A 12,488-nucleotide genomic window follows, 5' to 3' on the forward strand; every position below is an offset into this window, starting at 1 on the left:
CAAAGATATACACAGTTATCTAAGAAAGATAACGACATGTAATAAAAATCAACACTTTATATCATTTGTAATCCAACTATGGATTCTCCAGTTGTTACCGTATCAGAAGGTAGATTGAGAGGTCGTCAAAGTGATAATCTAGATGGTGAAAAATTTTATTCTTTTCTTGGTATTCCGTACGCCCAGCCACCTATTGGAGAACTTAGATTCAAGGTAAATCAAAAAATACATAATATCAATATTTAATTGAGGTTTCAATTGTTTCCACAGATAAAGTGAGGTGCGTAATATACAAGGTAGTCTCCATAATTATCTTCTATACTTTATATTTAAATCAATGATTATTCTAAAATATCCGTGATAATAACAACCTGTATAAAATTGTCAATATTTCACTTATTAATTTGGAATTATTTTATAAATTCTGTTCAATTCCTGATAGTCTCCGCATGTCTTCAAAAATTTACTACCCCTTGCCTTATAATCCGCTAAATAAAGTTGCTCTTCAAATATAAGGAACATACAAGGTGAATTATTTGATTAAAAACAAAGTAGAACGGTAAAATAAAATTTGAATCAATCTTTTTCAAAGCACTAACCTCTTAAAGCACTTACTGAATGCTGGATTTATTAATAAAAATATTTCTGAAAGTTCTCTTTCAAAATAGCTTTCTTCTACTCTATAGTTATACGGCTCGTGTTGAAAAAGAAAGTTGTTGCTATTTTTTTTTCGCATAGCGGTTTTCGATTCGCCAATAGCGTGTTTGAATGAATAGGTTTGTCGAATGATACTCCAACTGTGCCTATCCAACCAATTTCTACTTTTTAATCGGTTCTACCACTTGTAAGAAGTCTTTATAGATAGATTGTCACATTTCGTGAGCTTTTTGGGTACTTTTTTCAACTAAAATTCAAAGTTAATACGTGAAGTGGCAGCAATAAGTTAAAGGCTAATATGAAACCTAACAATCTAAAGTAAAAATACAAAATTTACTGGAATATGAATATGCTAATAGACATAATATAATCCTATACTAGATCGAACATTTTAATTGTCGCTAGTTTTTTAGTTTGAAAATGGAAATGCCCAGATTCATTATAACCAATGAACAATTATGCGTTTTATAAAAAACAATATTCGATAGGATGTTTTTCGACATAATAAAGTATATTTAAAGATTTTTTTTACAAAAATAATGAAAAATAACGAAGTTATGTGCTGTCTTCAGAGGTGCTAAAAAAAGTTCCTCAACTGCTGACATGATTCCGAATAAGTAGATGAAACAAAAAGGTTATTAAAAGTTGAAGATATTTCCTTTTCAATGACCTACGTTTTTTGGAAAATATCAAATATTAACAAAATGTCGTAGTTCTGAAAAGTGTCGTTTATGGGGGTAAAAAAATGATTTTTTTGAAAGAGAATTTTCAACCAATCAAAAAGATGATAGTTCCTTGTATGGTAAATATATTCAAGAATACTCAGTCTAAATTTGAAGTCGATCGCTCAAATTTCTCTTTGAGCTATGATGGCAGCATTTTTCAAAAATGTCGTTTAGAGAAAATAGTTTAAACTATTGATTTTTACTACATAAAATTATATTTCCCATAAAAATGGTAAATTTCGTATGCCGGACCCATACAATACACCTTCTTCTTCTTCGAAAAATGCCTGCTGAGAGGTTAATGTTTGTCGGGGCTGTTCATACCTCTTTTAAGGACACCGCGTGACGTATCTCCGCCTGCTTAATTTGGCTGTCTTCGCTTTGAACGGCATATTCTTCCGCAATAGGACCGACAAACATACCAATTACTTTCATCACCTTTAAAATTTAAAAAACCATAATTAAATATTGAAATCGCTACTAAATTAACGAGCTCAATCGTTTTCATCCCGCTGTGAAGGTACTTTGTTGCAAAGTGTCCCATTGTAACTTTCGTTGTTGTTTGGATTTATTTCTGATGGAGACAAGTGAAAAAATGTTGCCCAAATTTCTTTGTACATTTCATCGACATTATCTTGATGCCTGGTAATTGTTAATCCGCAATATTTCTGTAGTTTATTGATAACTTGATCAGTCAACTTCTTCGTATTCTTACTCCTTCCTCCTGATCCTTTAGTTTGTTTTCTTAGATTACGGCATCGCGTTCCCATTATTTTTTTTTCACGTACAAGTAACATTCTAATTTTTTTACACGTACTGTTTAGAATACTACAGATTCAAGTAAGTGCACGCTAACGCCGAAACTTAGCTCATAGGCAGATGGAGCGATATCTCTTTAGAACGCTGCTATTCAAAAACTTTTTAAGATACGACCTTGTCGCTTGCACAATATATTTTTGAAGGTATAGACTATTAGTCAAAAAATGTTTTGAAATTGACACACTGGTACAGCGCCTTCATCAATATTTCTTTTTTAACCAAAAGTTTGTATTCTACGTGTCATCTAGTTTGAAACGAGTTGAAACCACCTCTTTATTATGACCATAAACAAAGTACTGTTTACAAGCGCATCACTGTATTTTACATTACTCTCCACATATATGACTGAAAAATTGATTCTCCAAGACGTTTCTCCAACCTGTAATATCTCTAGACCTTTCGAAAAAAATGTTTCTTCTTGCTCTGCAAACCAGACCTCCACAGCTTTTATTACCTCCTCGTTGCAAGAAAATTTACGACCTTTTGAACTTTTTTTCAATTGAGGAAAGAGATGTTAGTCGGACGGAGCCAAATCTAGTGAATAGGAGGGTGTTCTAGTAATTCAAACCCTTAATCACGAATTTTTGTTGTTCTGCAAAAACAAAATACCTTTGGATAAGCTTTCCGCGTCTTTCCTCTTTAATTTTTTCCCTTAAAGTGGTCAGTAATGTCGAATAGTAATCTCCAGTTATTGTTCTACCCTTATCCAAAAAATCAATCATGAATATTCCATGTCAATCCCAAAAAACTGAAGCAAGATCTTTTCCAGCAGATTTTTGGACACGAAACTTCTTAGGTGTTGGAGAACCAGAGTGTCGCCATTCCATAGATTGTTGCTTTGTTTCTGGATCATAGAAATGTACCCAAGTTTCATCCATAGTAACAATTCGGCTTAAGAAATCTACATCGTTTTCAGATCGAGCTCAGATCGAACGCGGTTTGGGGGTCCATTTTGCAGCAATTTCTATCACGTCCAAATTGACATGAACTATATGATGAAGGCATTCGTATGAAATATTCAGTGCTTCAGATATTCGTTTTAGCCCAATTCGACGGTCTGATAAAATCATGTCATGAACTGCATCGATATTTTCGGAGACTGACACAGAAACTGGCCTTCCCGATCGGTCATCATCTTCAATGGAAAATTTACCTCTTTTGAAGCTTGCAGTCCAATTTTTCACGGTCGCATACGAAGGACATTGATCACCAAAGTTATTAAGCTTAACTCTGGTTTACTTCTTTGACGTCAAACTTTACACTTACACTTCTAATAAGTTATTGTTCGTTGCTATGGTAACGCAATATTTTGTTTATGCATGGAACTGGTCTAGGCTAACTAGATATCAATACATCCTCGTTCATATAATCAAAGATATAATTTTATTCTACCTAATCACAAAATTATCCCATGCCGTAATCATGTCATACTGGAACCTAGTTGGAAAATTAAGTATCCACAAATTACTGTACAGAATATTCGTGGTAGAGAACCTGAATAGTGAACATGTTCTGTCATCAGATTCATACGCATTTTGTGCGTTCGCGGAACTTATAAAACTCGTTCGGAATGTTCGTGGAACACAGATTTCTAATGTATCCTTGAACTTAAATATTTTTAATACGGCACATGTGCAATCTTCCTACTTAATTAAGAGAAATATCGTAGTTGACTTTGTATTTATCATTATAATATACATGCTTTTCAGATAAAAGAATCCACCTTTAATAACTTTTGTAATACTGGTATTTAGAAAAAATCCAAAAACACGTCAATTTATGTTGGAAGGGGCAAGCATTATGGCTTATTTAAACTTACTGGAAAAGCCACCCCCTCACCCCTAGCAGCATCCCCTTTATTTTTTTAAATTACTTTTCATATTTTTTATGTAAAATTTGGATACTCCTCTTTGAGCTGATTTCAAAAATGTATAATACTTGTAGGTTAAAGTGGTTAGTTTATGAGATAAACAATTTTTCTTTTAAGAGCACAAATTTTACTTATTATTTACTTTCACCTTATTTGCCTGTACTAAAATGGGTTGTACAACAGTTCAAACTCTTTAATCTTTTTAACTGTGCTATTTATTCTACTTAAAAAATCCAAAGAACAAAAAACTCTACTTTTTATTAAAGTTTGACATTGTCAACTAGAATTTGTAGTCACTATTGATAGTGTAATTTGATACATTATTTATTTTGTTTCTATGAAATGGTTTACTCTTTGCAAGAAAGAATTGAAATTGTAGCTTTATACTACTAAAATAATAATTGTGCAAGAGCTGCTGATAGAATATTTAACGAATTACATGACGGAAGACATGCAACTCATAAGTATGTAATTCAACTGATGGAGAAATTTACCACAACAGGGTCTGTTTGCAATAAAGTGCATAAGCTCGTAAATAACGAAGCAATCAAAGTGGCAATTTTAGGGCAAGTCAGCTTAGAGGCTTCCCCAATCGTTGTCAACAATAAGTAGAGCGATCGGTGTTTCATATTCTACAGTTTTCCGAGTTCTGCATAAATTCAAGTACCACCCATACAAAGTTAAGTTGGTGCACGAGTTGAATGAAGATGATTTTGATCGTCGTCTAGAGTTTTGCGAATCAATGACGCAAATTATCAATAACAATCCACAATTGTTAAACAATATTTGCTTTTCTGATGAATGCTAATGGTCATTAAATGGCTTAGTAAGTAGGCATAATTGTAGATATTGGGCTGAAAGTGATCCACCTATTATGCGTGAATTCCATACACAACATCCCCAAAAATTAAACGTTTGGTGTGGTATCCTAGGTGACCACATTGTCGGACCTTTCTTCATCAACGGAAATTTAAATGGTGAATCATATCTTGAGTTACCCAGGGAAGGGGTTGACCCACGTATTACAACAATAATAGAAAATGATGATAACCTTTCCGAAGATTTACTGGTATTTCAACAAGACGGAGCTCCCCCACACTATGCTATGCCTGTCCGACAATTTTTAAACGAAACATTCCCCGCTCGTTGGATAGGTAGAAGGGGGCAGATGATGGAGTGGCCACCTAGGTCACCGGATTTAACACCCCTAGACTTCTTTTTATGGGGGTATTTAAAAACAAAAGTTTATGCTACCCAACCAGAATCTCTGGATGATTTACGAGAGAGGATAGAAAATGAATGTCGACAATTAAATCCAGCCGTATTAAGCAATGTCAGAGAGGCATTTCAAAATAGATTATACCATTGTATGGAAGTGAATGGTACTCATTTTGAACACTTATTGTAACTTCATAATAAATAGCACAGTTAAAAAGATTAAAGAGTTTGAACTGTTGTACAACCCATTTTAGTACAGGCAAATAAGGTGAAAGTAAATAATAAGTAAAATTTGTGCTCTTAAAAGAAAAATTGTTTATCTCATAAACTAACCACTTTAACCTACAAGTATTATACATTTTTGAAATCAGCTCAAAGAGGAGTATCCAAATTTTACATAAAAAATATGAAAAGTAATTTAAAAAAATAAAGGGGATGCTGCTAGGGGTGAGGGGGTGGCTTTTCCAGTAAGTTTAAATAAGCCATAATGCTTGCCCCTTCCAACATAAATTGACGTGTTTTTGGATTTTTTCTAAATACCAGTATTACAAAAATTATTAAAGGTGGATACTTTTATCTGAAAAGCACTGTATAATGTATATTGCATCATATTTTCAGGCTCCGGAAGCTGTTAAAGCATGGAACGATATAAAGGATGCAACTAGGAATCCAAATCAATGTATTCAAAGAAATGATGTTACTAATATCATCGAAGGCTCAGAAGATTGTTTATACTTAAATGTCTATACGAAGTCAGTAAGTATCAACAAATAACTGTATTTTTTGGATTGATAAAATATAATAATAATGTATATTTTTAGTAAAAATAACCTGTAAATTGTACTAGATTACTAATAATAAATAATTGCTTGATATAAATCAATATTCTCAGCTGGAATATAAGATTCTATCTTATATAGGTTCCAATTAGGTAATCTAGAAAATAGCTGATTTACGACAAAATGGCGGCCGTGGGGTAAACAATCGATTTTCTCGGATGTACACGTCTTAGCTGTCAAGTAATATACCAAATTTACAATCCTTGTGTCTATGATGTGCCCAAATTATGGATTATTATGGACATTAGCTTCCACTGGTACGTTCAAGTTTATCAAACATGAGTGACTTTTTAGTTAAGTGAAAAGTATAAAGTATAACTTATAGATTTAAACGGAAGTAACCCCTTTTCATAAGAAGAAAAGAGTTTCAGTTAGAATCCTGTTCATTTTCAATAGGGATATTGTCGCGAACTTGGTATGAACACCTAGTTTCTACAACCAGATACAAATAAAAGCATTCAATGAATACTTATAAGATGGATTTGTAAACAATTGCTGTTTAAATTTATATGAGACTGGATTTGAATAGTAAATAAGATGTTATATAAAATATAAATAACCAGAAAAAATTCGCATATCTGTAATCAATCAACAGCTGTTTAAAACCAGCCTAAACGATAATTACAATAAATAGTCGATATAACAAAAGTACTCAATTCAATCGGAATCGAGTAGTTCCGGGCATTAATTCAACGGGTACAGGAATCTGCTGTGAATCCTTTGCCTCTGATAAACCAGAAAATTTAAAATCATCTGTTGAAACTCGCTTTTCGGACCTTCGGAGCACTACATAGAAAAAAACAAGAAATTCACGTTTCCGAGAGGAATTTTCGTTTTGAGAAGGTATTTCGCAATAAAACTGATAATATTGAGGTCTAGAAACCAACAAATAAATTTGCACAATTTGCAGCATACCGCAAAAGCATTAGTTTACCCCACAACGGCCATTTGTAGATGGGCTGATTTTGACAATTCGTTAAAGACGTATGACATCAAGGCGTGTCTTATAAATGCATTTTTTATAATCCTTTGAAATTGTTAAATGATATTGTCATTAAAAATGTTCACATTCCTTGAATTCATTTTTACCGAAAACGGATGTCCCGAAGGATAAATTAAGTCTTGGGAATAGAACTCGTATATATACAGTCGCTATAGATTTGTTGAACTTTGAAAAGAAATATATTTACGTGTTAGTACGTTATCGTTAAATTGAATCCACAAGTTATTTCCCACCGCATCTCAAGTACACAACACCGTTCGAATCGAAATAATCTGTCAACATCACCTACATTTTTAAACGACTTTTAGACACTTTTTATCGATTTGGTTTGGTGGAAAGACGCCGTTACATTGATTGATTGGTGTATTTATCAAACTTTTGAAAAATTTATCATCAGAATTGAGTCTTTTAGTGATCATTACGTTATACAATATTCGGTCTTTCAGCACAAATCGAGTGAAAACGCATTTCTTTATTATCCAACCCTCCACATCTCTTTCAGCTTCAAATCCATTCTACCACAACCCCACGTAACTTGTTAATACAGAGTCTATTCAATGTAGTTAAATTTTAAATTTCAATTTAATCAGTATTCAAATTGAAAGATGATTAATATGGTCTTGCAGTTGCCTTCAGATAACTCTGATCTCAAACCTGTTATGGTATGGATACATGGTGGGGGTTTTATCATGGGAAGCAATAATACGAAACTCTACGGTCCCGAGCACCTTATGATTGAAGATATAGTTCTAGTTTGTGTTAACTTCCGCTTGGGTTTCCTAGGACACTTATTTTTCAATGACACGTCCTTGAATATTCATGGAAATGCAGGACTCAAAGACCAACAATTGGCACTTGAATGGATACAGAGAAATATTAAGAATTTTAACGGCGATCCTGATAATGTAACTATTTTTGGCGAAAGTTCTGGTAGCGCTAGTGTTCATTATCATATAACGTCGTCTAGAGCTAGAGGACTTTTTCATAAAGCTATATTGCAAAGTGGTTGTTCATTTTGTCCTTGGGCTAGGGTGGATGAGAAGAAATATAATAATTTTGCTGTTCAACTTGCTCAAATAATGAACAATAATGTTAAAACAGAAGAAGAAGCGATGGAAGTCTTGATGAAACTTTCCGCCGAAGATTTATATGTCACCCAAGAGAAGTTCATTCTAGTGAGTATAAATATGAATTTATTTCTCATTACCCACAATCAATTTTCATATTCATACTACAATAACGAATATATACGGGGTGTGATCTAAAAATACAGTAAACGAAAATGTTGTTTGTCTATTTACTATCTATAGCCACTTCGGTATGACCGTCGTGAAACATGAAAAGAAAATTAAGTTGAAAAAGCAACAAGCAAACTCATAAAATATTAACTTGTATTTATGGTGGTAATATGTGACAATCTACATCGGTTTAGAGAGGCAACAATCTGCTGATGAAAAGATCTGGAAGATTTACCGACACTTTAAGAGGTTATCAAATAATGCGACGTGCAGATTCTGTTGCGCAGAGAACGAAACCTCTATCTACATTCTCTTGAAGTGTGGGACACTCCGTAATTCCAGATAACTACGCCTAGGAGCGTATAAAATAGAAGACGAAGATCTCTGGCAGCTAGAGCCATCCCACATTCTGAATTTTCTAAGAAGACTGGGATTAATAGATCAGCTGTACTCTGAATAGTACCAAGTACCAAAGCAAGAAATGTAGACATAATATATACTTAATGTCACTATGTACATGACCAATTTACAAATGAAAATGACTCAGCAAAAGCCGAGGAACGTTCTACCTCAAACATAGATGAAAATGTGTAAAAAGTAGAGAAATATGTCCAATAAAACAAACTGCTGACTACTCGAGGCGAAAAATTTTTAGTGTATCCCTTAAAATTTGCTAAAAGAGATACGTTTGATACTTTTTCTGATATGAGAAAAGTCACAACAACGTAGATGGAAGCCACTTCATAAAAAACCTTCCAAAGATGTGTTTACTTTAGAATCAATCCTTGAGGTAACCAAGGATTGTTTTCAATTAAATAATTCCATCATATTTGTTGATAAAAATTCTTAATTTTTCCATTTCAATCCTCATAATAATCTATACGAACATTTTCGTATCGCACTAGTGAGTAAAAAAAAGTGTAGTGGCTAGGATCACATGTAGGAGGTCCCAGGTTCAAGTCGCGCTCATACCATATCATATACATGCCGAAGAGAAGAATTGACACATTTGATAACACAATTTCAATATATCTAAAAATCATAGATATGAATAATCGCAATTGAGGTTTATTTTAAATTCTTTCGATATCGAAACGTTGGTACGATTTGTCTATTTAGAGCATTTTTCTATAATTTGATAAATTGTGATTTATATTTGATAATAACCTATTTGCATCTTCATTTATGTAACCAGTTCGCATGATATTTCACTAGAAAGTAGTTGAAATTTTAAAATGTTTTTTTTGAATAACAAAGAACGGATGAGAGTTTTATTTATTAATATTATCCCACGTTTCATTCGATTTGCAATTTGTTTAAATCAATACGAAGCATTATAAATTTATTTTCGTGATAATCACACTTTTGTAAGATTCAAATTACTATATTACTTTACAATTTATAATTTTCTTTAGAAATATGGAAGAATTGGTAAAATTTGCCCGAATATAGAAAAACCAAACCCGACCGCAATAATACCGAATTCGCCTGATGAATTGATTGTGTCTGGTAAATACAATCAGGTACCTATGTTAATAGGATTCACAAATTCAGAAGGTTTATTATATGAAATTTACCAACAAAAAGAACTGCGAAAGGGATTAACACCAATAAATTATTTTGGAGTAGAAAATTGTATACATCCACATCTACAACTTACGGAAAGTGATCCGAAAAGACAAGTTATTATTGATAAATTGAAAAAAACTTATTTTGATAAAGCAAATATTAATAAGTATATGGTAAGTTTATACTCTACGATGATAATTCTTATGCAGATCTCAATCACAGTTTCTTCGGATGCAGTAATCATATTCATAAAACAGACAATTTGTTACAGTTACTTATTACACAAAACTACTTCTTACCTTTGAACCCCACACATCTTTTAAGCATAAATAACCCACATACTTTAGATCTGTTAGTAAATTGTATCAAGGATACTAAAATTAATATTCAGGTAGAATTATTGAAGATTTATTTGGCTTTCAAACCATTTTCTTTCACACGCACTCACAAGTTTATTTTATAGATAAATTCAGATTGTAAAGTTTCTTTTTCAGCTCAAATATTTTTTAGTTAACTACAGATTATTACTATATCGCCCCGATAATGGGTGCAGCCAAATTGCATGCTAAAACTTCGCCTGAACCTGTCTATTTATTCAACATATCTCTAGATGCTGGACTTAACTACTGCAAAAGATTGAATAATTTAACGCATTTAGCAGGTATAGTAGTGCTATCTTTACTTTACAGTAAAAATAAAATATTATTATGGATTCTATCGCCTACAATGGTGTTTCTTTGTTAAAATAACTAAGTTGTACGCGCTAGTTTAAAAAAAATTATTTTTCTGCCCACAACTCGCTTTCGTTATAAAGAGATGAAATGAGTCAGAGTTCTTTCACGAGAGTTACCTTATAAGTTTTCCCAATGGAACAATAGGTGGCGATAAAAATTTGTGGAACCACTGGCACACGTTTGTTATTGCGAAGCCAATGGCAATTCAGAAATTGACCGAGTAAAAAAGGCTTTAATCAACAACAATGAATAGAATGGCTTCGCGCTACTTTTGGTAATAGAAAAATCGACAACATGATTAGAAAAGATAGAGGCGTCTTCTCTTAAGATATCACAAACTGCTATACAGTCTAGTTATCATGAACATTTAGGTGCAAGACTCCAGATGGATAAATATTTGAAGGAGAAAACATCGAATCTATGTCTTATTGTGTATATTCAACTGATTTATCGCCTAATGCCTTTTTCTTTTCCCCAAAATTAATAACACCTTGTGTAATTCGTGAGGGAAGAATCTCTTAATATTGAGGTGTTAAGCTCAGTATGTTTTAGGTACTTGCCATGCTGACGAGCTAGGATATCTTTTCAACATATCCTCTGCAGATGACTACCTCCAAAAAGGACCAACTGAAATTTTAGCAGTAAGACGTCTTGTTAAATTATGGACTAATTTTGCAAAATATGGTAACCCAACACCTGAAGGAAACGATCTAAATGTTACGTGGAAACCAATCGATGAAGAAAATCTATATTTTCTAGATATAGGAGAGGAGCTCGCTTTAGATAATAACCCGGTACCAGAAAGGATGAAAATTTGGAAAGAAATATTCCAATTGAGCCCCGATACAAAATATTATTTACAATAGTTTGTTTTTAAATGATTATAATCACTTTTAACTGTTTCTATCCATGATTTTCTTTGTTATTATATTAGTATAAAGACCACTTCGTGTAATAAACTTGAAGAGCCATTATAAAAAAAACTAATTTAGTTAATTTCTTCAACATCCATCTAATGAGACTTATTTAGCCTAAAGGCGTCATGGTATATATTATTATCTCTTTTTAACTCACTCCACCTGGTTCAGACGAGTCAACCACGAATTCCACGAATTATTTCAGGTGTTAAAAATTAAATTTCAACAATTCAAGTCTTCGTAATATAACTGAAACAAGTTGTATATCTACACACAAACATCGTCAATGTCAAATTATATTTCTCTCTACAACTTTTCGTAAACACATGATCAAAATTAATTATGCTTCAAATTGACCCCATTAATAAGTATGTTGACCTTTCGGTAAGCAGACAAACGACGTTCCCTTCTAGACGCCTATACCACATTCAACTGAAACTCACAAATTGACCAAATTCCGGTGTGGAGAAAGCTACAACACCCAAAGGAAAATTTATTATCGTAAGAAACGGAACAGAAAATCCTAATAACAACCAATTAGGATTACAATGAATTATTACTACTTTCTACATCGTTTTTAATGTGAAGATGATGTTAAACAGGAATATTGTAACGTCATATGTGTTTTATGCATTTGAAATTTAGTACGAGGTCGAAATAGAGCTGGTATTAAGAGAAATTTTCAAGGTCATACTTAGAGGTTAATATAAAATAGGTTATAAACACCACTCACTTATTTTTTCAATCCACATTATATTTAAAAGCTGCATGAAGTGTTCTTTTCAAAATACAATACTATAGTTTTATAATACTGTTAAGGCGCGTGGTTAATCAAACAAATAACTCGTAATAAAAAATTCTTCATTGTCTGTTAATAAGCACATCTGTACAATAGAACG

General features: G+C 32.7%; 1 protein-coding gene across 2 annotated transcripts; it reads left to right on the plus strand.

Annotated features, from left to right (window-relative positions):
* Positions 1–7: 7 nt before the first annotated feature.
* LOC130450502 (juvenile hormone esterase-like) lies at positions 8–11,655 on the plus strand. 2 transcript variants are annotated; one of them, XM_056788922.1, is made up of 7 exons: positions 57–213; positions 5,908–6,045; positions 7,758–7,936; positions 8,105–8,306; positions 9,785–10,111; positions 10,449–10,599; positions 11,225–11,655. In XM_056788922.1, exons 1-7 carry the CDS (start codon positions 79–81, stop codon positions 11,536–11,538), a joined length of 1,446 nt encoding a protein of 481 aa, XP_056644900.1. In that variant the 5' UTR covers positions 57–78; the 3' UTR covers positions 11,539–11,655. The 2 variants fall into 2 exon arrangements, with proteins under 2 accessions (XP_056644899.1, XP_056644900.1); XM_056788921.1 differs by having other exon boundaries at positions 8–213; positions 7,758–8,306.
* The last annotated feature ends 833 nt before the right edge of the window (positions 11,656–12,488 follow it).

The sequence above is a fragment of the Diorhabda sublineata genome, chromosome 11 (assembly GCF_026230105.1).
Source record: "Diorhabda sublineata isolate icDioSubl1.1 chromosome 11, icDioSubl1.1, whole genome shotgun sequence".
In the NCBI taxonomy this organism is placed as follows: Eukaryota; Metazoa; Arthropoda; class Insecta; order Coleoptera; family Chrysomelidae; genus Diorhabda; species Diorhabda sublineata.

Coding starts and splice junctions, on each gene's coding strand:
- LOC130450502 (XM_056788921.1), top strand. CDS start 79: ATGGATTCTCCAGTTGTTACCGTATCAGAAGGTAGATTGAGAGGTCGT. Junction 10,112..10,448: donor CAAATATTAATAAGTATATG/GTAAGTTTATAC, acceptor AATATTTTTTAG/TTAACTACAGATTATTACTA. Junction 10,600..11,224: donor TAATTTAACGCATTTAGCAG/GTATAGTAGTGC, acceptor AGTATGTTTTAG/GTACTTGCCATGCTGACGAG.